Genomic DNA, 21,726 nt, shown 5'->3' on the forward strand with positions numbered 1-21,726 from the left:
GGGCATCAGTACATGATCGAAATCTAGGTTTTGTAGACCTGTGTTTAGTTTCCCATGTGGATTTCAACTTTGGCCAAGACCAAGGCCAAGGTTACTTCTCCTGTTCATGGGTGGCGGTCTGGGTGACCTCCTGACTCTCTATGCCACTGTGCTTGCGGCATCAGTCAACAGGTGGTTCTAAAACGAGACTTGTGAGACCAACAAGGATGTCCCCATCACTGATGGGGCCAATCTGTACCATTTGTGGCTCTAAACTAATCCGCACACTGTGCTAGCGCGGCAGTGTACGCCCGCACAGGAGGTCGGGGTCTGCTATTGGTTCTCACAGTTACCTCTCCCTGCCCCCAAACAGCACTGCAGTGGAAGCAGTTCATGCCCATCTTCTTCTTCTTCCTTTTTTAAAAATATATTTTATTGATTTTTTTACAGAGAGGAAGGGAGAGAGATAGTCAGAAACATCGATGAGAGAGAGAAACATCGATCAGCCACCTCCTGCACATCCCCTATTGGGGATGTGCCCGCAACCCAGGTACATGCCCTTGACCGGAATCGAACCTGGGACCTTTCAGTCCGCAGGCCGACGCTCTATCCACTGAGCCAAACCGGTTTCGGCGTTGCCCATCTTCTTAAGTGACATCCCGGGGCCCATGATACGAACTGGAATTCGTGATTTCACCTCTGCCTTCCAATCACACCAGCTGTGGAATCCTTAAACGCCCATCACATTTTGAGACCCGGCCAATAGACTCTTCCTTTTCCCGCCTTTCCTATGGCATCAATTCAATGCAGAAGTCATGACAGATGGGAGATGTCCGTTTTTTACATCGCCATAGAAGAGCGAGGTGGGTGAAGAAAGGTGAAGAACCATTCACACCAATAGAAAGAATGAAACTGCATGTTTATTTGAAAAGTATAAAATTAAAAAAAACAACAACACACAACCCTAGTCAAAAAAAAGGAGTACAACTGCACACAACCCTTCCAGTTTACATCAACTTTAAACATCACACACTATTAACCACTTAGTTGCATTTTTAAAAATTGTCGATGTCAAATTAGAGGGAGCGGAGTCCGGTGGTAAGCTAGCTATCACAGTGAAAGTATTTTAATGCGAAAATAAAAAAGGACTCATTGATCGCATTTGAGAAAAGAGAGCAGAGATGGTTCTCCAGTTGGCATCGATTTAGGCAACGTCTAAAAAAATATCCTGATCGGAATGAGTTAAAAAATATCGCGGGCCACTTGTTTTGTTATCTTGAGGGGGGAAAACCCTAAAACCCCTGCAGCTTTGGTGTCCTATTTACATATTTTTAAAAACATTCATTAAAAAAAAACAACAACCACAAATCTATAATAAAAATGTCCCTGTGGTTTTTTTTTTGTTTGTTTTTTAAAAAACATTTAATAAGCTCCCCTTATCTACTAACAGCATTTGTTCCCCTAAAATGCCTGGAAGCAGAATTGTACAGGAGATTAGTTCACTGCAAATTAATTAAAATTAAAATCCTTTGCTCTGAGCCACTTCCCGAGCACCAGGCAGAAGCAGGGGCCCATCAGAGGGAGAAATACAGCCATTCTCACCCGCAGGAGAGGCACCGTTCAGCCCGAGTCCCAACACACGCTGGCCACCATCCCAAGTCCTTGCTTTATGGGATTACTCGGGAAATAAAGTGTTATTTTAAAAATAAAAGATGCAAGCAACTGGGTTCCTTTCCTTTCCTTAAAAAAAGAAAAAAAACCGCCACGTGGTTAGCTTTTCTGTAACATCCTCTGGATTTGGTTAAGAAAAGAAGTCTGCAGGACAAGGATCATCGGATGCCCCTTCCTCCCCCCGCCGCAGGCTCCTTGTGAGTGAGCATCAGAGAGGCGGCCGAAAGCGTCCTGGGCTGTGGAAAGAGGCCCTGAGTGGATGGGAGCTGCCCAGCGTGACTCCGCCTGGTTCCAGTTTTATCCCATCAGCATCTTGCCAAGTAAGGCCTAGGCTTCTACCCATTACTTCCCCAGGGGGTGGGCCCTGTGGCGGGGCACAGAGCGAGAGGACAGCTAGCAGGAACACAGAGACCGGAACGGAGGGAGAAAGGCAGCCCTCGTCCAGCATCCTTCGAGGACTCCATAAATGACAATTCCAAGCGCTGCAGTGCACAAGCGCCTGGCACACGGGCCCGTCTGGAGTGACTTGTATCGGGGGATCAGCGGGACACAGGCCTGACCCCCGTCTGCATCTTTCTTTGGACCTCACTAAAGAAAACACAACAACAAAAAAGACAGCTGTCCTATACACATATAAATAGTCCCTTAACTAGAAGGGAAAAAAAACCCCAAACACACTGTTTCAAATGCATTTCTAAAAGATTAAAAAAAAAAAAAAAAAGTCCGAATGGCAAATCTTGACTCCAAATTGTCCACTGTCCGTGTCTCTCAGGGGAGAAACGATGGGATGTTTGAAGGGACCCAACTCTAACTGTAACCCTGACCCTACCTACATCGGCCAGGGCCTGGGGGCAGGGAGGGTGTGCAGCGCAGGGATCTGGGAGCTGGGGGTGGGAGGGTGGGGGGAGGTACTGAATATGGTTCTCACAGGGTTAGAAACCGCAGGGTCAAGTCCAAATACACAGGTAAGGTGACTGCTGAGTGTTAAGGGAACTTGGGGGGCTAGTGTCGAAGCTGCAGGAAGGGCGGCCAGCTGGGTGTGGTTCACAGGCACCAAGGGTCACTCCAGCGGGGTGCACATCGTGGGGCCACAGGCAGGTCACAGCTGGGAGGCTGCCGATCCAGGAGCCAGGGAAGGGGCCGTGGACACAGCAGGCCTCGCTCTCGCAGCCTGCCTCTCTGGAAGGCAGCTATGCTCACCACTATACCACCAATGCAACCTAGCAGCCTGCCTCTCTGGAGCTGAGAACCCGGGGAAACTCCCAGTGGGGACTTCCTGCCTGTTCTGGGATGAGGCTGACGATTCATGCGGCCAGACAAGCTCTCCAAACGGGGATTCTCAGGCAAAATGTTAAAGCCAGAATCTCTCCAGAGAGGGCAGGTTCAGGGTCATTCACAACCTCTAGGTGACACGGCCGATTACCGAAGGGCGTACCTCGTGTCAAACGTGTTCTCTGGCCGCTGCCTCCGCTGAACGGAGGGGAATGCGTAGGACAGTGCGAGGCTGGGTGCTCGCCTGGCCTCCCTGCAGGGCGGCCATCCCATGGCGGCCTCCTGGTGGGTGGGCCCTGTGGCTGGCGGGGCACAGAGACAGAGGACAGCTAGCAGGAACACAGAGACCCTAACCGAGGGAGAAAGGCACCCGGACCCCCAAACAGCTATCAGACGGCAGCCCACAGGGCATGTGGCCCGGTGCCTGCCCTTCTGCACGTCCGACACGTCACAGAAACTGCTCAGGCGTTCCCTAAACCCGCGTGATCCTGTCCCCTCCTCGGCCAGGTGACAGCGTAACAGAAGAATGACGTGGAGAGTGAGTGTGACCCTGGGCCGAGTAGAAGAATCACCTCCCAGGACAGACGTCCACACACATCGTGCCAATGGAGGGGCCAGGAAAACGACAGGCCACCCACCAGAGGACCTCCTTGAAATCTGGGGCAGGAGGGGAATGGAGAGACAGCTGACACCCCAGATCAGTCCCTGAGGCACCCCGGCTCCCCCTGAGGGCAGGTTGTTAGGATGGTAACAAGTCAGAGCGGATGAACCCGTGTGGACTTTGGAATAGCTGGATTTTACACTTCTTCGGTGCCCTGGCTGGGCACAGAGTCCCTGGGCTCGGTGGTGCCCTCCGGAGGGTCGGGCTGCCCCGGGCTGGAGGCTGTGTCTTCCACGCTCAGGACGCTGCTGGCTGCCCGGGAGCTGGCGCTGTCGGCACTCCCCGACCGGGAGCGGTAAGGTGGCAGGTCGGCCTGGTTCAGTGACTCGGTGTCGGAAGAGTAGGGTGGCGGAGGGAGGTCATACCACGCGGGTCTGCAGCGGAGAAGGCAGGGTGGGGCGGGGGAGGCAGGGGAGAGGAGAAGAAAGAGAAGCATTAGGAGGAGCCAGGGCAGGGCTGACTTCTGCCTGTTTCTGAGTGGATGCTGATGTGAGGGAGGAGGCTGGCCCTCCAAGCAGAGAGGCCGTCCAAGGCGGTGTGCAATAAGATGGAATGGAGCAGGTCAGTGCGCTCCGGCTGGCTTGTGCCAACTGGGCTGGGCCTGATCACACTCTCTGGTGGAGCCAGAGCGAGGATGCCAAGTGATTTGGCAGAGCGGCTTTGCTCCATCAGCGGGGGTCCCGTGGGCAAGCCGCTGACCTGGTGTTTGATGGAGCCTCAGAATTCGGGTTCTTACTGAAGCCCACCTGTGAGGACTTGGGTAAGTGAGAGGACATCTTCCCAACACCTCTGTCTCTGTAGAAGGGACAATAACGGCATCTTGCTCCCAGAGAAATAAGAGGAAAGACACTTGGCTTTCCAGCTCTCACTTACTGAGAGTTCACCGTGAGTGGGGCCCACGCCCGTACCTCACGCTCATTCCTTTAGTAAGGATCACAAGAACGAAGGGGTAGGTGTTACTTTATGCCCCAGTCATAGGGAGGAAACTGAGGCGGGGGCACTGAATGGCTTGCAGAGGATCACCAATAACTTGTAAGCGCAGGGCTGGGATCTGGGCCCAGGCGCTGTCTCCGTTTCCGTGACGCTAACCTTACTCTACATGGGAAGGTCGGATGCAGGGGCTATGGGGGTGGGTGACATCCTGAACACTTATGCTTACTTTCCAAGAAATCCGTAAGTACCGCCCCCTGAAGCTACCTTTTATGAGGAGGGAAAAATAGATTAAATAATACAAGAGCTGCCAGTGAAGAGGACCCCATCACCCCAGGAACAGGGGGTGCAAAATGTTCATGCCACACGGTGCCTGTGGACTCAGAGAAAGGGGGACGCTGAGCAGAGCTCGGCAGGGGGACACGGCAACCTCAGAACCGCGGGGACCCCGGGACTTCCAGAACGGCGGTTGGGGACACCCTGGAGGTCCCCAAAGGAGGGAGGCAGGCCGGGCAGGCAGGACTCACCCACGTCAACCCCAGAGCTCTGCTTTCTGACCTCAATACTGACTCCTGAGGGTTCCACTGCTTAACACAGCTGGAGGATGCTGCTCCATCCCCTTTATTCTACACACACAGCCCAGCCAAGTCAAGGGACTTAGTAATTCACTCCCTCCTTCATTCATTCATCCATCCCAGAAGGATTAACCAAGCCTCTGACAGGCACTGTTCTGTGGTAGCAGCGGAGGCCCCAGAGCGTGAAAGGCGGCCAGCAGCCTGAAGGTGTCAGTGTGGCATTCCCGAGTAGGCCAGGATCCTAACAGTATGTCCTTCACAAGTGTCCGAAGTCCAAGAGCCTCAGCTTCCTCACTTGTGAAATCGAGGCGGACACAGAGCCACCCCCAGCAAGTCCCTGAGAGGATTAACTGAGATGACACAAGTGAACTGCCCAGCAAGGACTCAGGAGATGTCAGACGCTGCTGTGCCGACAGCACCCAAAATCAGGCTCTTGGCAAGACTGGGAACCCAGGCTGCCACCATTCTGCTCCCCCATCGGATGAGCTCCCAGCTGCCCCCCCCCCCCCCGCCCCGGCCCCCCACCCCGTCTCCTCCAGCCAGCACGCACCTCTGGTCCAGCAGGGCCTCCGAGTAGGAGGGCGGGGAGCCCACTTCCGAGGCGTTCTGCTCGGCCTGGCTGGCCACGTACTGGATGCCGTTGTTGACGTTGTAGGTGACGTTGCAGTGGTGCGGGTGGTCCAGCACCACGAGGCGGGACAGCAGCACGGGGTGCTGCAGCCGGTGCACCGGCAGCGTCATGAGGTTGTTCCGCTTGCGCTGGTGGTGCAGGACCAGCGCCAGCAGGGCCACCACCAGCACGAAGATGACGGAGCTGCCGATGATGGCGTAGGTGATGCTGGGGTAGTACACCAGCTGGTTCTCCGACGTCACAAACACCTGCCCGCTGCCCGGTTCTGAGAAAGCCCCGAGGGGAGAGAAAAGGAGGAGGTTACCGATTCAGCTCACCCCTCGCGTTGTAGTCGGTCCCAGGACCTGCGTGCAAATGTTTGTGGCAGCACGACTGACAACAGCCGTGAAGTGGAAACCACCGACGTGTCTATCGACCAGCGAATGGATAAACAGAACGTGGTATGGCCACACAATGGAATGTTACTCGGCCAGGAAAAGGAACGAAGTACCGACACATGTTACAACATGGATGAACCTCAAAAACATTATGCGAAGCAAAATAAGCCAGACACAGGGCCACAGGTTGTATAATTCCATTTACATGAAGTGTCCAGGAAAGGCAAATTTATAGACAGAAAGTAGAATGGTTGCCTGGGGAGGCCGGGGGTGGGGGGGGAGCACCAGAGATTAACTGGTAATGAGTATGAGGGAAATGTTGAATATGGTGATGGCTGTACAAATCGGTAAATTTACTAAAACTCATTGAATGACACACTTAAAATGGGAAAATTTTCTGTTATGTAAGTTATACCTCAATAAAGTTGCTTTAAAAAATAATTAGCGCCAGGAACTACAATATCCAGGGAACAGGAGTAGTTCCTGCGGCAGAAATCAGTTTTTCCATGGAAATTTATTTATTTATTATTATTTTTTAAAATATAATTTTACTGATTTCTGGGAGGGAGAAAGAGATAGAAACATCAATGATGAGAGAGAATCATCGATCAGTTACTTGCTGCACACTGGGGACTGAGCCCACAACCCGGGCATGTGTCCTGACCGGGAATTGAATTGTGACCTCCTGGTTCATAGGTCAACGCTCAACCACTGAGCCACACTTGCTGGGCTTTCTGGAATACTCTCCATCCCCATATCTCCAACTTTCAGTCTGTTCTCGTGGGCACTGTATTTGGTACAGCATCTATTGTTCTTTGTGCACCTGCTTGCAATGAATACCACGCCAGGTCCTGCGTACACTTTCTTAGGACATGTATGCACATAAAACGTTTGCTTTTTGGTCCTGAGTAAGGATCTTCTCATCATCATCATGACACTACCAACACCACTGCTTCTGCCGCTGCTGCTGCTGCTTGTGACCCGTAACTGCGTTCTACTGACAAAGTGAAAGGGGAGAACATAAGCAGGACAAGCAGAGGCCAACATTGCTCTCTTCAGACCCAACGGCCACCACCAGGTCCCCCAGGAAACGGGTGCAAAATTCTGGGAAATTGTAATATAACGTACATGTAACATAACAAGGAACACTGGTGGGATGTCTGGGTTCTTCCGTGTGCAGAGTGCTTACTTTATGCCAGGCCCCATGCCAAGCTTTCAAGAGAGAGAACCAGCACAGCACAGGCCAACATCATGGCAGACTAGGTCCCAATCCCAGCCCCTCAGCTTACTGGCTGTGTGCCCCTGTGGAAAGAGGTCAACCTCTCTGTGCAGCACTGCCCCTTCTGTACAAGGGGGAGAATGACAGTCCCCAGCTCACTGGGCTGTGGTGAGCATAAAATGAATGAAGAGCCACAACTACCCACGGCTGCGGCCCAGTTGGAAGAATCATCTAAACAGTCCAGGTGAGCAAACCTGGTGACCACACCCTGTGCTCTTCCCACCGGGGAAGCGGTGAGGAGGTGTCGATGGGCCTGCAGGGGCCAAAATGTAGATGACATGTAACAGCAGCAGCAGCGACCCCTACCCCTGCTTCGAGGGATGGTGTCCTGGCGCTGGGCTACACTTTACTACATCCCTCATCACTCAAGGTGTGCCTGTTCTGTTCACCACTGTATCCCCACTGTGTGCCTGGCACATAGTAGGTACTAATAAATGCAGACAACTTAATGAAAAAAAAATCTGTGTCTTCACATACGCTGGTAAGGCAGGTGCTTTTATTGTTTTACTAGAGGCCCGATGCACAAAATTGATGCAAGAATAGGCCTTTGTTCCCCCGGCTGCTGGCACCAGTTCCCTCCGGCACCTGGAACCTGGGTTTTCCTCCAGCACCCGGGACCTGGGCTTCCTTCTGGCTGCCAGCAGGCACCCAGGACCTGGGCTTCCCTCACAGCCCCGGCTTCGTCCAGAAGGACGTCCGGTCTAATTAGCATATTGTGCTTTTATTATTATAGACGATTCCTATTTTTAAGCTGAGGAAATCAACAGAGAGAGGTGAATTAACTTGTCTAACATCACACAAGGAATAGAGGGGTCAGCATCAGAACCCAGATATTCCTCCTTCAAAAATCCACATGCTGTGAAACACATCATCTTCCGTCCTCATCTCAATATTTCCAGATTCCCCCGAATAATCCTACTCTGACACAGATCTTCCCCCGTAAGCTCTGGGCTTTGTGTTAATTTTCTTTCCAGCTACGCTCAAACATGAATGGAAGCTACCACGTTCCCGTGGGTCATTGTTTCAATGATCAACTGTACAGACAGAAGCAAATAAAGCCCCAGACGAAAGGCAGAAGCATGCCCCAGACAGTTACAGGATGGCGGCCACGCCGGGAGCCTCTGGAGACCATCAGCTGTCACTGATGGCGCCCTGTCTGTTCTCAGCTAGGTCCTCAGACGCTGGATGGGGGCCGTGTGTGCGTGTGTGTGTGCGTGTGTGTGTGCGTGTGTGTGAGAACTCAGACGTAAAATAAAACGGCCTCTTCACTTTTGTTGTCTGCAGCACAGAGCGGAGGGGTTGCATCCAGGGCCGTCGCTTCTGGGTGTTCTCAAGCACGTTGCTGGACTTTTATGAGCCTCAGATGCCTTATCTTTAAAACGGGGTGGCTCTGTGTAAGCAACAGCAGCATCTCCTTCGGTTACCGAGAGGATAAAGCACACCGCACTGTACCCACAGAGAACAGAGCCAAGTGCCAGGGAGGTCTGCACTCAATTAACGCTGGTTCTCTTTTCTTTTTAAATATTTTTTCAATTGATTTCAGAGAGGAAGGGAGAGAGAGAGACAGAAACATCAGTGATGACAGAGAATCACTGATCGGCTGCCTCTTGCGCGCCCCCTACTGGGGATCGAGCCTGTAACCTGGACATGTGCCCTGACTGGGAATCAAACTGTAACCTCCTGGTTCATAGGTTGATGCTCAACCACTGAGCCATGCCGGCCGAGCCTTTTATGTTTTTTATTGTGAAAAAAAAAGAGACATATCTATCACATAAAATGTACCATGTAACCATTTTTAACTGTACAGTTCAGTGGCCTTACGTACATTCACACTGTGGTGCGCACATCACCCCCCCCCCCCCCCCCCCGCCCAGACGTCTCACCATCCCAAACGAGCCCATGCTAACTCTCAGGGTCCACAAGCCTCCATCATCCTCATCCGCTTCCCGGACCAGACACGGAGGCCGGAAGGGGCTGCCTTTGGGGGTAAAGTGGAGGACAGCATAAGGAGGGAGTAATTTCCTATCCAGGGAGATATGTTTCTTAAAAAAGAGGAAAGGGGCTGGATTTTCACACGGAAAACAAATGGGTCCAGATTTGAAACTGTGACTTCTGTGTGACCACATGTGGTTTTAAGAACGAGAGAGAGAGAGAGAGAGAGAGAGAGAGAGAGAGAGAGAGAGAGAGATCCTTCAAACGAACGGAATGCAGAACGCTGTGGATCTTAAGGGTCTCACTGACGTCTCCCAAAGCAGGCCCTCGCAGACCTGCCCGCAGCGGCAGGCGAGAGGCGGCAATCCCACTCGCTGGAGAAACGCTGAGGCTGCGAACTCGGTGGTGCCTGGTCTCCTTTGCTCCGTGTGTAAATGTCAGCTTGTATTAGTTCACTGACTAGACTCACTTTTCTTAAGAGCTCAATGAGCCCGCGGGCTAAATGACTAACATCAGAGCCGCCTGGGACCCGCGTGCCAAGCCCACGGATAACGGAGCTTCCATTTATTCTGCTGTCCCTCCAGCCGGTGCCCTGGTGCTCCACTGTCAAACAGCCTGCGCTCCTGTCCTGTGTCGGCCAGGCCTGCTGCGCTCCTTCCGGCCATCTGGGTCCCTGACCCAGGACCACTGCGCTCTCGGAGCAGCCGCTGGCTCCCGGGGCCGCCTGTGTGAGCCGGTGGGTCCCGCGGGCACAGCCAGGGCGCTCGTCCCTCGGACCAGCACAGGCTCATGCAGTTTTCACAGCAGCTTTCTAGCAGCCAACCCCACAGGAACCTGCAGACTTGACCCGGCTCTGGCCCCGCCTACAACCTTTCCAGAACTTTCTACCTCAAGGGTGAGGGACCAGCTCCGCATGATGCTCAGCTCGTCCCACTTGGTTCCCTTCATCTCTGCCTCCCTCTCCCCCTGCCCTGTGCTGGCCTCGTGGATCAGAAATAGGGACTCAGGTTCCTCCCACACACACAACTTCCCTCCCGGTGCCTCTGGCCAGTAAAACATGGGCCCCACAGCTTCCGGGTATAAAGACTTGAATGAAGGGGCCGTGGGGAGCTTTCCCGCCTCAGACCTGATCGGGAAGATGTGGCGTTTAGAATCAGATGAGGCCCGATAGGAGCTGAGCCCTTTGGGGGGGGGCACATGGCCACTGCCGATCTGTGGCCTCGCAGACAGGAAGCTGGGGGGACAAATACTCTGACCTTTCTCCCTGTCTGCCCTCCAGCCTCCTGCTGCTGCTTCCTACTGACCAGAGCCACCGGGAGCCAGACGGTAGGAGGCCCTGTGGAGAGCCGTTGGAGTTCCTGCAGGGAGGAGACTGGCTGCAGATGACGGGTCGAGAGCATCCCTGCTCCCTGCCTTGATCTTCACGGGGTCCGGCCCTCTCAGCCGGGCCAGTCCTACCTCCTCCCAGCCTTCGCGCAGATGCTACCACCCTCCTGAAGCCGTCCACTGTCCCTCTGCGGCAATGGGAAGGCTCCTCTCTGTGCTCCCCACACACGCTGCCCCTCCCCCTGCCTCACCCCCAATAGCATCTCACCTGGTGCCACATCTGACAACATGCTGGAGGCAAGGTGGCTTAGGAGGTGGCTCCCGTGGTACAGGAGCAACAGGCTGTTCCTCCGGCCCAAGGCTGACCAGCCCTGCACGCCTACTGACCAGGACCCCACACGGGAAGCCCTTCCTTCCGTCGGGCACTCGTGCCCACTGCGCCCCGATGTGGGAATAAACAAAACCAACCAGAGGAGCAAAGCAACGGTGACCGCTTCAGAGCCTGTGCCGCAAGGGAGTCGCTGCCGCCACTTGTGTCTGGGAGAGACTCAAAGGCAGGCCCAGGAGCAGGGCGGCCCAGGAGCAGTGGGGAGAGGGTGGCGTCAGGGTGTCCTGCCTGGGGCTGCCTGCAGGGGGAGCCGGAGGAGGCTAAGCGGGGGCCTATGTGATGGGTTAAGGCAGTGGCCCGCAAACCGTGGCTCGGCAAACAGCGGCTCTCGAGCCACATGCGGCTCTTTGGCCCCTTGAGTGTGGCTCTTCCACAAAATACCGACTTCTGCGCGTGGGCCACGAAGTTTCAATTGCACTGTACGTGCGCGCCCGCACGTGGTATTTTGTGGAAGAGCCACACTCAAGGGGCCAAAGAGCCGCATGTGGCTCGCGAGCCGCGGTTTGCCGACCACGGGTTAGGGGAGCATAGTTAGCTTTCTCTGCTCAGTGCTCAGCTGGAAATGGGGGTGAACACTAGGGAAGCTGCCAGGCATTAATCCAGCCTCAGCTGTTTTGGGCCCATGGTTAAGGGGTGAGCGTTTGGCTCCCAGGCTGGCTGCTGTAGGTGGAGTGTTCTGTTCCTATACACTCGCCAGTGTCTGTCTGTACACGGTGTCTCTCACTGACCATCCCACCCATGTCCCCAGGTGTGGCCCAGACCCTCCTGCTCCAGCCCCTGTGACACCCTTGAGCAAGTCTAATGCTCGGCTTCCTCATCGACAAAGTAAGGGCAATACACACCACCTTGCAGAGTCGCTGTGAGGCTCAGAGCTGATGCAGGCGGCGTCCCTGTCAGGGAGTGGTGGGTCGGCAGAAGCGGCACGAACAGTTCTGGGCCTGTATGTGCACATGGGAAAGACGCAAGTAGGACGAGGACAAGTCTATCCATTCACGGAGAGGCAGCGTGCATGGTGGTCAGCCTGTGCTTGGAGTCTGACCGTCTGAGAGCACATTCTTTTATCCACTTAACCAAGTCCCGATCACGGATCATGCCCTGAGCTCAGTGCTGGGGATTCTGGAACCAAAACAGCAGAAGGTCACGCGTGGGAGAGGTCCTGGGCCCGCTTCTCCCCAGCGTGCCCCCGGGGTTACCCGCAGCCGCCTGCAGCCAGTCACGGGAGCGCCCTGGCCAATGTAAACCAAGGGCACCCCACACCCACCCTGTGGGGCTGCAGTGCCTTTGGGGATCCCGTTTCCAAGCTCATCTCCTGTCCCAATTTAGATGCAGATTGAAAACGTTTAATTTAAAGGGCAGACCAACACATGACTGAATCAAAAGAGAACCATGAAATCCCCACTGATCCATTTCCATGGCAACTCAAGTTTCTAAAATTAACCAAAGGGAGGGTGATGGGAAAATCCACGAGGCCAGGCCGCCCAGTGTCGGCCGGACCACAGCAAGAGCCATCCTAGCCTGAACCCGAGGGAACCAGAGAGGGACCCACCTGCCCGGAGGGAACTGAGGCTCCAGGACCACCCAGAAGCAGGAGAAAAGCGCCACACAATGAAATTCCAAGTGAGAGAGATGAGTAAGAGATGAGAATGCTCTGGGGCGGAAGGTGGAGGGAGGCAGACACCTCCCTGGGAATTCTCAGTTGCCCTTATTAGAAAAGACCAAGGGTTTCTGGTCCTTCCCACCCTTCCCCATGCCCGCCCTTGGGTCAAGGAGGCAAGGAAGCATCCCTGAAAGACCCTGCATTTTCTTTTAAAAAATATTTTTATTGATTTCAGAGAGGAAGGGAGAGGGAGAGAGAGATAGAGACATCAATGATGAGAGAAAACCATTGATCGGCTGCCTCCTGCACGCCCCACACTGGGGATCGAGCTCGAAACCTGGGCATGTGCCCGGACCGGGAATCCAACCGTGACCTCCTGCTTCATGGTCAATGCTCAACCACTGAGCCACACGGGCCAGGTGACCCTGCATTTTCAACAAGTGCTACCGAGACAGCTGCTACCCGGGGCCCCTAATGGACAGCGAGGAGGCGAGCATGTTGGTGTGGAGGAGGCCCCTGCGATCCCAGCGCCCTCTGAGGCTGCGGAGACCTGCTGTGCCCTCAGAGCCGGAGCTCAGCCTCTGACCCTCTCAGAGGAGGAAAGTTGCCAATGACAAGCCAGGGAGTGGGTGGTGAATGGCCTCCTGGCTAAGAAACAGGCCCAGGCGGTTACAGAACTGGCTGGAGGATAAGAGACGGAATTGGCTATCTAAGGTAGAAAAGGGCATTATTAATTAGGGATTCAGACAGCCCGCAAAGCTCAGTGATGAGGGAGATTGGGAGCTGGGGCCCCGGTGGCCTTTTCAGAACTCTGCTGGGTTGTGTGATGGCCTAAAAAAGGTTAATGGGAGAGTGCAGGAGGGGGAGCGAAGTTCTCTGCTGCCATTTCTTCTGCGGACACAGAACGCCACAGCCAAAGAGCGCAGGCGGGGAGGGGGTGCACCTCGGGAATGAGCTCAAGCACTGGGACCCATGCTCTATTCATTCCGGCCATCGACGCAGGGGTCTCCACGCACCTCTTTCCCGAGCACACAGTGCTCACCGACCCAGGCTCCTGCACATGACATTCTGGACTGTTCCTGCCGGCAACGGATAAAATGGAGACACGTGCCTCCTGGAATTTGCTGAATAAGGAGGGCTGGACAGATTGCTATTTCTATTGCTTACTGTGCCTATTTACCTGTAGTGTGTGGTGGAAACGGCAAAATTAAATGCTTAGCAGACATTCTTTGAACTCGAGGGTCAGTTGGTTTCTGGCCCAGTAATAAGGCTTGGCGAGTTATAATGCAGTGGCTTATTGGGCCTGCAGTGTCAGCAGCGGCGCAAACACTGCTAACTCAAGGGGGATGCAGGGAACGGCGATGCTTCCTGAACCTGTGAGTGCCGTATACTCATACACAACAGCACTGCAGGGAAAAGCTGACCCTAAGAACCGGGGAGGGGAGAAGACTCCCCCAGGCGTACCACTGTCACTGCAAATACAGTTTCATTTGTGGGGCTGAGAAAGCATCAATTACGACCCCACAGGCACCCAGCCACCCTGGGGGATGGGAAATCCCTGCATCAGCCCCGTCCCTGCCTTTCTTTTCCATTCATGTCCAACCCTTTCCCATTCACAGCCAACTCATGTCCAGGGGCTGGGCCTGCTAATTCTGCTTTCAATTCTTGGGACAAGTTACCATCATTTGCTACAGAGATGACCACAGGCAATTCCTAGCTGCTCTCCCAATTTCCAATCTTGCCCCCCCTCCAACCCATTTTCCGCATGACATCCAGGAAACTCTTTGAGAGGTAAATACAATGACTGCTCATTGTACTATAACCCAACCTCCTAACAAAGGCCTAGAGCAGTGACGGCGAACCTTTTGAGCTCGGCGTGTCAGCATTTTGAAAAACCCTAACTTAACTCTGGTGCCATGTCACATATAGAAATTTTTTGATATTTGCAACCATAGTAAAACAAAGACTTATGTTTTTGATATTTATTTTATGTATTTAAATGCCATTTAACAAAGAAAAATCAACCAAAAAAATGAGTTCACGTGTCACCTCTGACACGCGTGTCATAGGTTCACCATCACTAGCCTAGAGAGAACGCTTGATCTGGCCCTTTACTGTTTTCAACCTGGTTTTGAGCCACCTGTCTTCTAGCACCCTATGCTCTAGCCCAGGGGCCAGTGAAGTCTGGCCCTCTGCCTGTTTTTATAAATAAAGTTTTATTGGAACACAGGTGTGGCTGTTTATTTGTGCAGGGTCCATATTGCGTGGTTTTCATGCAATATGGCTGAGTTGCTTAGCTCTGACATGAGACCGTAGGGCTCAAACCCTAAAATACTGACTGTCTGGCCCACACTGGTCTAAGTTTGATTCCTAGAGCAGATACTGGAATGAGCAATGAGCTAAGAGGTACACTAGCTGCTGTTATGCAGTGTACAGTCTTTGGGAAATTACTTGAATACACAAAATGTGGCAATCATGGCAAGCAGACAATAACTGCCACAGAGGAAATGGCGAAATGAAGAAGTTGAGGAAGAAACCAAGGACACCCTCCCTGACCAGGCTTCCACTGGCTTTTGTTTTTTGTTGTTTGTAAAAGTGAGCAAATGAAATGTTCCCACAGGAAATGGCGAACTTGGTCTTCATCTTGGGTATGAAATACCTTCCCGGCTGGCTGAGGTGGCTCAGTGGTTGAGTGTCAACCTATGAACCAGGAGGTCACAGTTCAATTCCTGGGCAGGGCATATGCCTGGGTTGCGGGCTCAACCCCCTATCTTGCAGGAGGAGCCGATGAAGGATTCTCCCTCATCACTGATGTTTTCTCTCTCTCTCCCCCTTTCCCGTCATCTCTGAAATCTATATATATATATATATATATATATATATTTTTTTTTTTTAAAAACACACAAAGAAATACCTTCGTGATTAAAAATCCACCTGCTCTCTGCCAGCACCACCTTCCTGGGTGGCTGGGCAATGCTGCCTGCCTGTGGATCCAGCCGTGAGAGGTGCCTGGGTGTCGCATATTTGTGCTCCCGGACATGAAGGCTTGGTAGAGGTTTTAATGTTCTCCAGGACAAGGTCCGGTCCTGGGGCTCCATGCCAACACCTGGAGCCTCCTGGGCAGTGGTCACTGAAGCTGGCTGTTCTATAGCAGATGAATAACTACAGGGCCAGGGGCAGCGGAGGATTCAAGGTTACCTGCTTGATTCTTTAAAGAGGAAAAAAACACCAACTATCCTATCCCCAGGGACGTTTCAGAATCCATGTATCCCTGTCAAAAGCTCCCCAGACAACAGTAAGAGGCCAGAGAACTCGGGCCAGAATTTGTAAACGTTAATGGGGCTGCGTTAACACAAGCAGGTGAAGAACTAAGCCTTCTGTCACCGGCCGAGGGCCAAAGCTGGCCTCGGAGGAAGAGGAATGAGAGGAAGGATGATCTACAGCAACATCTCGGAGGAAGAGGAAGGATCTACAGGTGTGCTGTAGATCGCCTCAGAGAAAGAGGAATGACCCCCCCCCCCCCCCTTCCCATGGATGGACGTGATACAAAGATCCTGTGAAGGGCCAACAGCAGAGAACTCTTGCTTAGGCATTAACCATTTACTGACATCTACTGAGGGCCAGCCAGGGGCCAGGAGATCTGGGTGACTATCCGGGGCAGGAGTTACTGGGGATGGGCAGGGAACCCCAGGAGCCTCAAAGCTCCCCTGGCTGCTGAGGTTTTTTAAAACTTACTTTTTGAATAGGCAACATCTGCATGGCTCAAACTCAAAGGGTAAGAAAGGATTAGCAGAAGAACTAGGTCTGTTTCCCATATCCGCCTTCTAGCCACCACATTCCTCTCCCCAGAGGCAACTACGGGCACCAGTTTCTGTTCTTAGGAAATAGTCCAGACAGACATTAGCAAATATCCAGGATTTTTAAGACACATGGCAATTAAAATTTTTTTTTTTCACTTAATAAGCCACACAAAGACATACATTTTTCTAAACCAAGTGTCATTTTGCCTATTTTAATAAATACCGATACTTTATGTACTTTATGCTAGGCTCTCCTTTTTAAAAATTATTTAACTTTTTATTTTGAGATAAGTTTAGGGTTGAAAAAATAGTGCAAGAGTTCCCACATAGCCCACACCCAGCATTAACACCTTCCCTAACCACAGGACTGTCAAAAGTAAGAATTAACCTTGAAACAATTGTATTAATTGCCTTGTAGAATTTATTAGGATTTTGCCAGTTTTCCCACTGATGGTCTTTTTTCTGTTCTAGTATCCAGTCCAGGATCCCCCCATCGGTGACAGAGTCTCAGTCTTTCCTTGTCTTCCCGGACCTTGACACTTTGGATCAGTTATTTCGGAGCAGGTCCCTCCACTTGGGTTTTCCTGACGTAGATTCACCATTAAAGAGAGGATCTAGGCCTGGCCAGTGTGGCTCAGTTGGTTGAGTGTCATCCTGCGCACCAGAAGGTTGCCGGTTCAATTCCCAGTCAGAGCACATGTCCAGGTTACGGGTTTGGTCCCCAGTTGGAGTGCTTTTGGGAGACAGCTGATGTCTGTCTGTCTGTCTGTCTGTCTGTCTGTCTCTCTCTCTCTCCTGCTCTGAGGGCCATGATGAGAGCTACCCTGTGGAGAAGTCCATGTGGGGGCACCGAGGGAAGCCCCCAGCCAGCCAGTGAGGGGCTAAGGCCCTCCTTCCAGCAGCCCACAAGGAACTGAACCCCGCCATCATCTACACCAGGGAGCCTCCCTGCACATCCTCCCCAGCCTTCAGATGAGACCACAGCCCCAGCCAACCACGTGTCTGCAACCTCATGAGAGACCCCCAAGCCAGAGCTACTAGAGTACAAAGAGCAAAATCAACTCATGTCTTACAAGAGCTGCGGTGGACAGTAGTCTTCCTAGTCACAGGGCTCTGCAGGTAAATCTTCCCAGAAGGTCTTCCTTCCTGGCATGCTGCTGTCTTGGCCTGCCAGGTCCTTCCCTACATGACCTGCTGTCCTTATCTTGGCCAGCTTTCAAAACTCGAGTGGCCACCAAGCCACACTCTCCCTGGCTCCTCCCCACAGCTTTCCAACTAGAAATAACTTTTCTTGGCTTCAGCTTCCACCGCACCTCGCCTCACCCGATCCACGTCATGGCCCTTCCTACTCCCTCCTTGGCTGAAGTTACTGATACAGCTAGTTTCCTGTAAAGAAAGCCATACATTTCTTAAGGACTGATTGCCCGTTTCCGTCATGTTTATACCCATGCCCCCTTGCTTCCAAGCATGAAGCTCAGCCATACATCAGGGATTCCATACTATCTGCAGAATCAGGAAGCAACAACGAGCCTGAAATGACGGGTTTAGGATCTGCTGGGAGTTACCACACTTACCATGCACGGTAGTAGCTATTATAACCGATCTTACCACCACTCACTTTCACGAATGAGTGGTCCCTTTTCTAACAAGGATTTAATTTTCTGGACTCACCCAGGAGCTTCCTCCCCAGTTTTAGAATCTGCAAATTTAGAGGAAATAAGAAATAACTCCCGACCAAGAAGTGAGGGCCTTTAGTTCAATTCTGTGGTTTTTATATCTCAGATGATTCTTCTGGTGATGCCTCCACCCTGAGCAGCAAGGAGACACTGGTGTTAACACCGACCCCAAATCTCATGGGGCAGGAGCACTGACAAGACTCATGTCAATTAATATTCTCATCACTTCTGGGAGTTTGCTGGCCCTGCTATCATCCCCTGCGAAGCTCTTCTTGCCACAGTATCTCTGTCCGATGGCACTAATTGAACACAGAAATGAGGGAGATAAAGGGAAACTTGGCTAATTTTTTTAAAAACTGGCTTCAGAGGAGGAAATCTCATCATCAGTCATGATTACAAACTTCCCACGTGGTCTCAACACAGACCTAAGCGGAAGCTATTCTTCAGCAGCTTGTCTGACGGCAGGTACACAAGCACGTAACCCTTATTGGTCTACAAAGACTTTGAGGGGATCAGAGGTGCTGCAAACCTCCCTGCTCTCTTTGGTTTAGAAGACCATCCAACCCCGAGTCTTCAGCTAGAGATACTATCTACCATCTGTGGCATCTCTGCTGTCATCCGTTGTCTTTGTGGATAGAAGATGCTGTGCAAATAGCCTTTCAGTGTGGGTACCGCTGGGTCCAAACAATTCCAGGGCTAGACCCGTGACTCCTGTGACCACCCCACTTCTTCAAAGTCATTCCCCAGGAAGCAGAGAGGAGAAGCAGAGCCACCGAGGGAAAAGGGCCCTGGGTTCCGCTCGATGCGGAGACGAGCTGCGAGCTCCTTTGGCCTTGCACTCTGAAGACAGTCAATGGTGGAGGAGCCCAGCTGACGGGCAACTCCACACCCACAGAGGCCTCAGAGGGACCAGGGTTTTGCTGCCCGAGCTCATCCTAAATGCACAGGTTTTGTTAGAAACGAGAATACGGCAAATCCAAATGGAATGAATTATCGATCTTGAGCTTCAAAGGAGCTTGTAAAACATACACCTGAGTTCCAGAGAAAGATGGTCACTTCTTAATAAAGAGGAGGAAGGAGCTTGGACCTGGAGGGAAGCAGGGGCTGCGCATTAGGGCTGGGGGTGCACGGGGACAGGCGGCCTGCGCCTGTGGCCGCCAGCTCGACGCAGACTCCTGCAGGGCACGTGCTGGCATCATGGCCTGAGCCCGGCTGGCAGGAGACAGGAATGTGAAACAATCCTCTGGGGAAAATGCACAAATATAAGAACGAGAGAAAAACGGAAGTCACTGACAAGGAGACTCCAATGACAACAAGAAAACTAAAAAAAATAGCTGGAGAAGAGCCCAGGCCCTAGGACAGGGGTGGGCAACCTTTTTGCGAGTGCGTGCCAAAACCAGCAACATCTCTGACTCAAAATTCTTCTGCGTGCCAACCCTAATTTTTTGAGAACATGTTAGGCCTATTTGATATCTCTTAAGGTGCACGTATGTGAAGAACCTTGAAGAAATAATTCATTCGAGCGACAAAAACACAGTATATGATGATGAAAAATACATTTGTTTTTTAATGTATACATGTACACTGACAGTCCGACAGAAAACTTTATGACTCCGTTTGATATTATCAGTGGGACTTTTGCTTCTGCTTCACTGATGACAGATTTTACATCAGGTTTATATTTCGTGACCTTCAGAGATATGCACGAGCTACTACTTTCATCCGTCAGGCTACTCCTATTAGGAGACTTAACAAAATTCATCACTGAGAACAAAGATTCACAAGCGTATGTGGATGAAACCAAAACACTGGTCGGATCTAGGAAGGCAGGGAGTGTTAAGGCAGAGGCATAGAAATTGCTCTTCCCCTTTCTCGTCAATCCATGTCTATGGTCTTTAAGATAACTTGTTATGTAAAATTATTTATCTATCTAAGATGCACCTATACTGAATTTATCTGAAAAATAAAAAAGTCGATATTAAGAAAAAAATTGTAAATGGAAGATTTTAAGAGAGGGTTTTGCGTGCCAGCAAAAGTTACTGGCGTGCCATGTTTGGCACGCGTGCCAGGGGTTGCCCACCTCTGCCCTAGGAGCTCAGTGCCATTGGGGCAGAGGGAGGAGGACTGGGCCTCGGCCAGTTTGGCCACCGGCTGGCTCGTCCTCCAACTTGGGTGAATTGCTTACTTCCTCTGTGCCTCAGTTTCCTCATCGCTTTACGATGTGCCCGACACGGTATCCCGACTTGGCTGAGTCCTGACATGCCTGTAACGCCGCACTTATGACGGAGATACCAGGACGGCAGCCCAGAGCCTGATTCCCCTCTGACGCACACGTTGTAGATCGCTTCTGTCTCACTCACTTCAGCAAGTTTGCCTGCAAATACATTCAGCCCCAAGTCGCTTCAATCGCAGCAGGAGGAAACTGCTTCACGTGGCGGAAGGTTCTTCCCAGTTCTGCTAATGGCAGTCTGGTGTGCATGTCTGTGATAGGATTTCTTATTTTTATTTAGAAATAAAGCCATTGAGCTTAATGAGAACTGGGAAAGGGCCCTGGAACCAGCATTCACGGGGGCCATCCCGGCCCTGCTGGGGAGCTGTCCCTGCCTCAGAAATCACACACTATTCTAGACAGTAACCACTGACCTCAGAGCATTTCAAAAATCAAAGGAAGTCACTGGCTAAGAGAGCATGACTCCACGGGCAGGGTAAGGTCGAGGGCCTTTGCAAGGTTATGTATGTGGAAGTGGAACCTCAGAAAAAGTGCTCTGGGTTAAATGAAAACAAGATCCTGCAATGGTTCTTTGCCCTGGAGACTCTAGAAAGTTCCTCACAATCATCCAACTAGCCCCTCATTTGCAGCTGGGGAAAATCTTCCAAGGTTTCCAAAAACTCAGACTCTGGCTCCTCCCACCAGGGTACAAGACTGAAGGCTGTTTTCCTACCTGGTGGGTGGCTGCCCATGGACATCAAAAAAGGGTTGAGAAGATGACGGGTGATGGATGTCCAGTACAGACCATAGGCTCCTCAGGCCGACAGATCTGCGTTTGAATCCTGGCTCTACTGTCTACTAGCTTTGCAAGTCTCACAAGTTACTGAAGTTCTGGGGCCTCAGTTTTTCTCATCTGTAGAATGGGGACAATGGAAGCCATCTCGTGGGGCATTTGTGAAGATCAGACATGGCCATTATAAAGCATACAGCACAGTGGTTGGTGAATGGTCTGAGGGCTTAATAACAGCTGTTGCAGATACTGTACCAGCATCATCAGCGCCTCCGCTGTATTCTCCCTCGTGGCTTCTTGCTGGGGCCTTGCTTTACTGGCTCGGATACCCTGGAACATCCACCCGGAGCAGGAAGGCAACCTCACATAGACAAGGGAGTTGAATAAATTCCACTTGCAGCTTCCAGTGGGGACTAAGAAGATTCCTTTCTTTTTTCCAACTGGAGAAATACGTGAGTGAGTGAGTGGCAAGGAACACAGGTCTTAGGATGGGGAAGAGCTGGGCTCAAATCTCTCACGGCCACCTCCTCGGCAAGCGACTCTGGGCATGTTCCTTGGTCTCAGACCACGGTGGCTGGGAGGATGAGAGAACCCCGCATGGCCTGCACTTAGTGCACTGAGCAGCCTGCAGTG

General features: G+C 52.1%; 1 protein-coding gene across 5 annotated transcripts in view; it reads right to left on the reverse strand.

The window, feature by feature from the left end:
- Window positions 1–879: 879 nt before the first annotated feature.
- Window positions 880–21,726, reverse strand: part of LDLRAD3 (low density lipoprotein receptor class A domain containing 3) — a 213,547-nt gene continuing 192,700 nt past the window's right edge. For 3 of the 5 annotated variants that reach the window (XM_036326171.1, XM_036326170.1, XM_036326174.1), the window contains exons 5-7: window positions 11,867–11,959; window positions 5,639–5,984; window positions 880–3,957 (exon numbers count right to left, since the gene is read on the reverse strand). In XM_036326171.1, the coding sequence (XP_036182064.1) occupies window positions 3,720–3,957; window positions 5,639–5,984; window positions 11,867–11,959 (677 nt within the window). In that variant the 3' untranslated portion in view covers window positions 880–3,719. The remainder of the gene's footprint in view (window positions 3,958–5,638; window positions 5,985–11,866; window positions 11,960–21,726) is intronic. The other 2 variants (XM_036326173.1, XM_036326172.1) reach the window with 1 other exon arrangement.

Source organism: Myotis myotis, unplaced genomic scaffold (genome assembly GCF_014108235.1).
Source record: "Myotis myotis isolate mMyoMyo1 unplaced genomic scaffold, mMyoMyo1.p scaffold_m19_p_10, whole genome shotgun sequence".
Classification (NCBI taxonomy): domain Eukaryota; kingdom Metazoa; phylum Chordata; class Mammalia; order Chiroptera; family Vespertilionidae; genus Myotis; species Myotis myotis.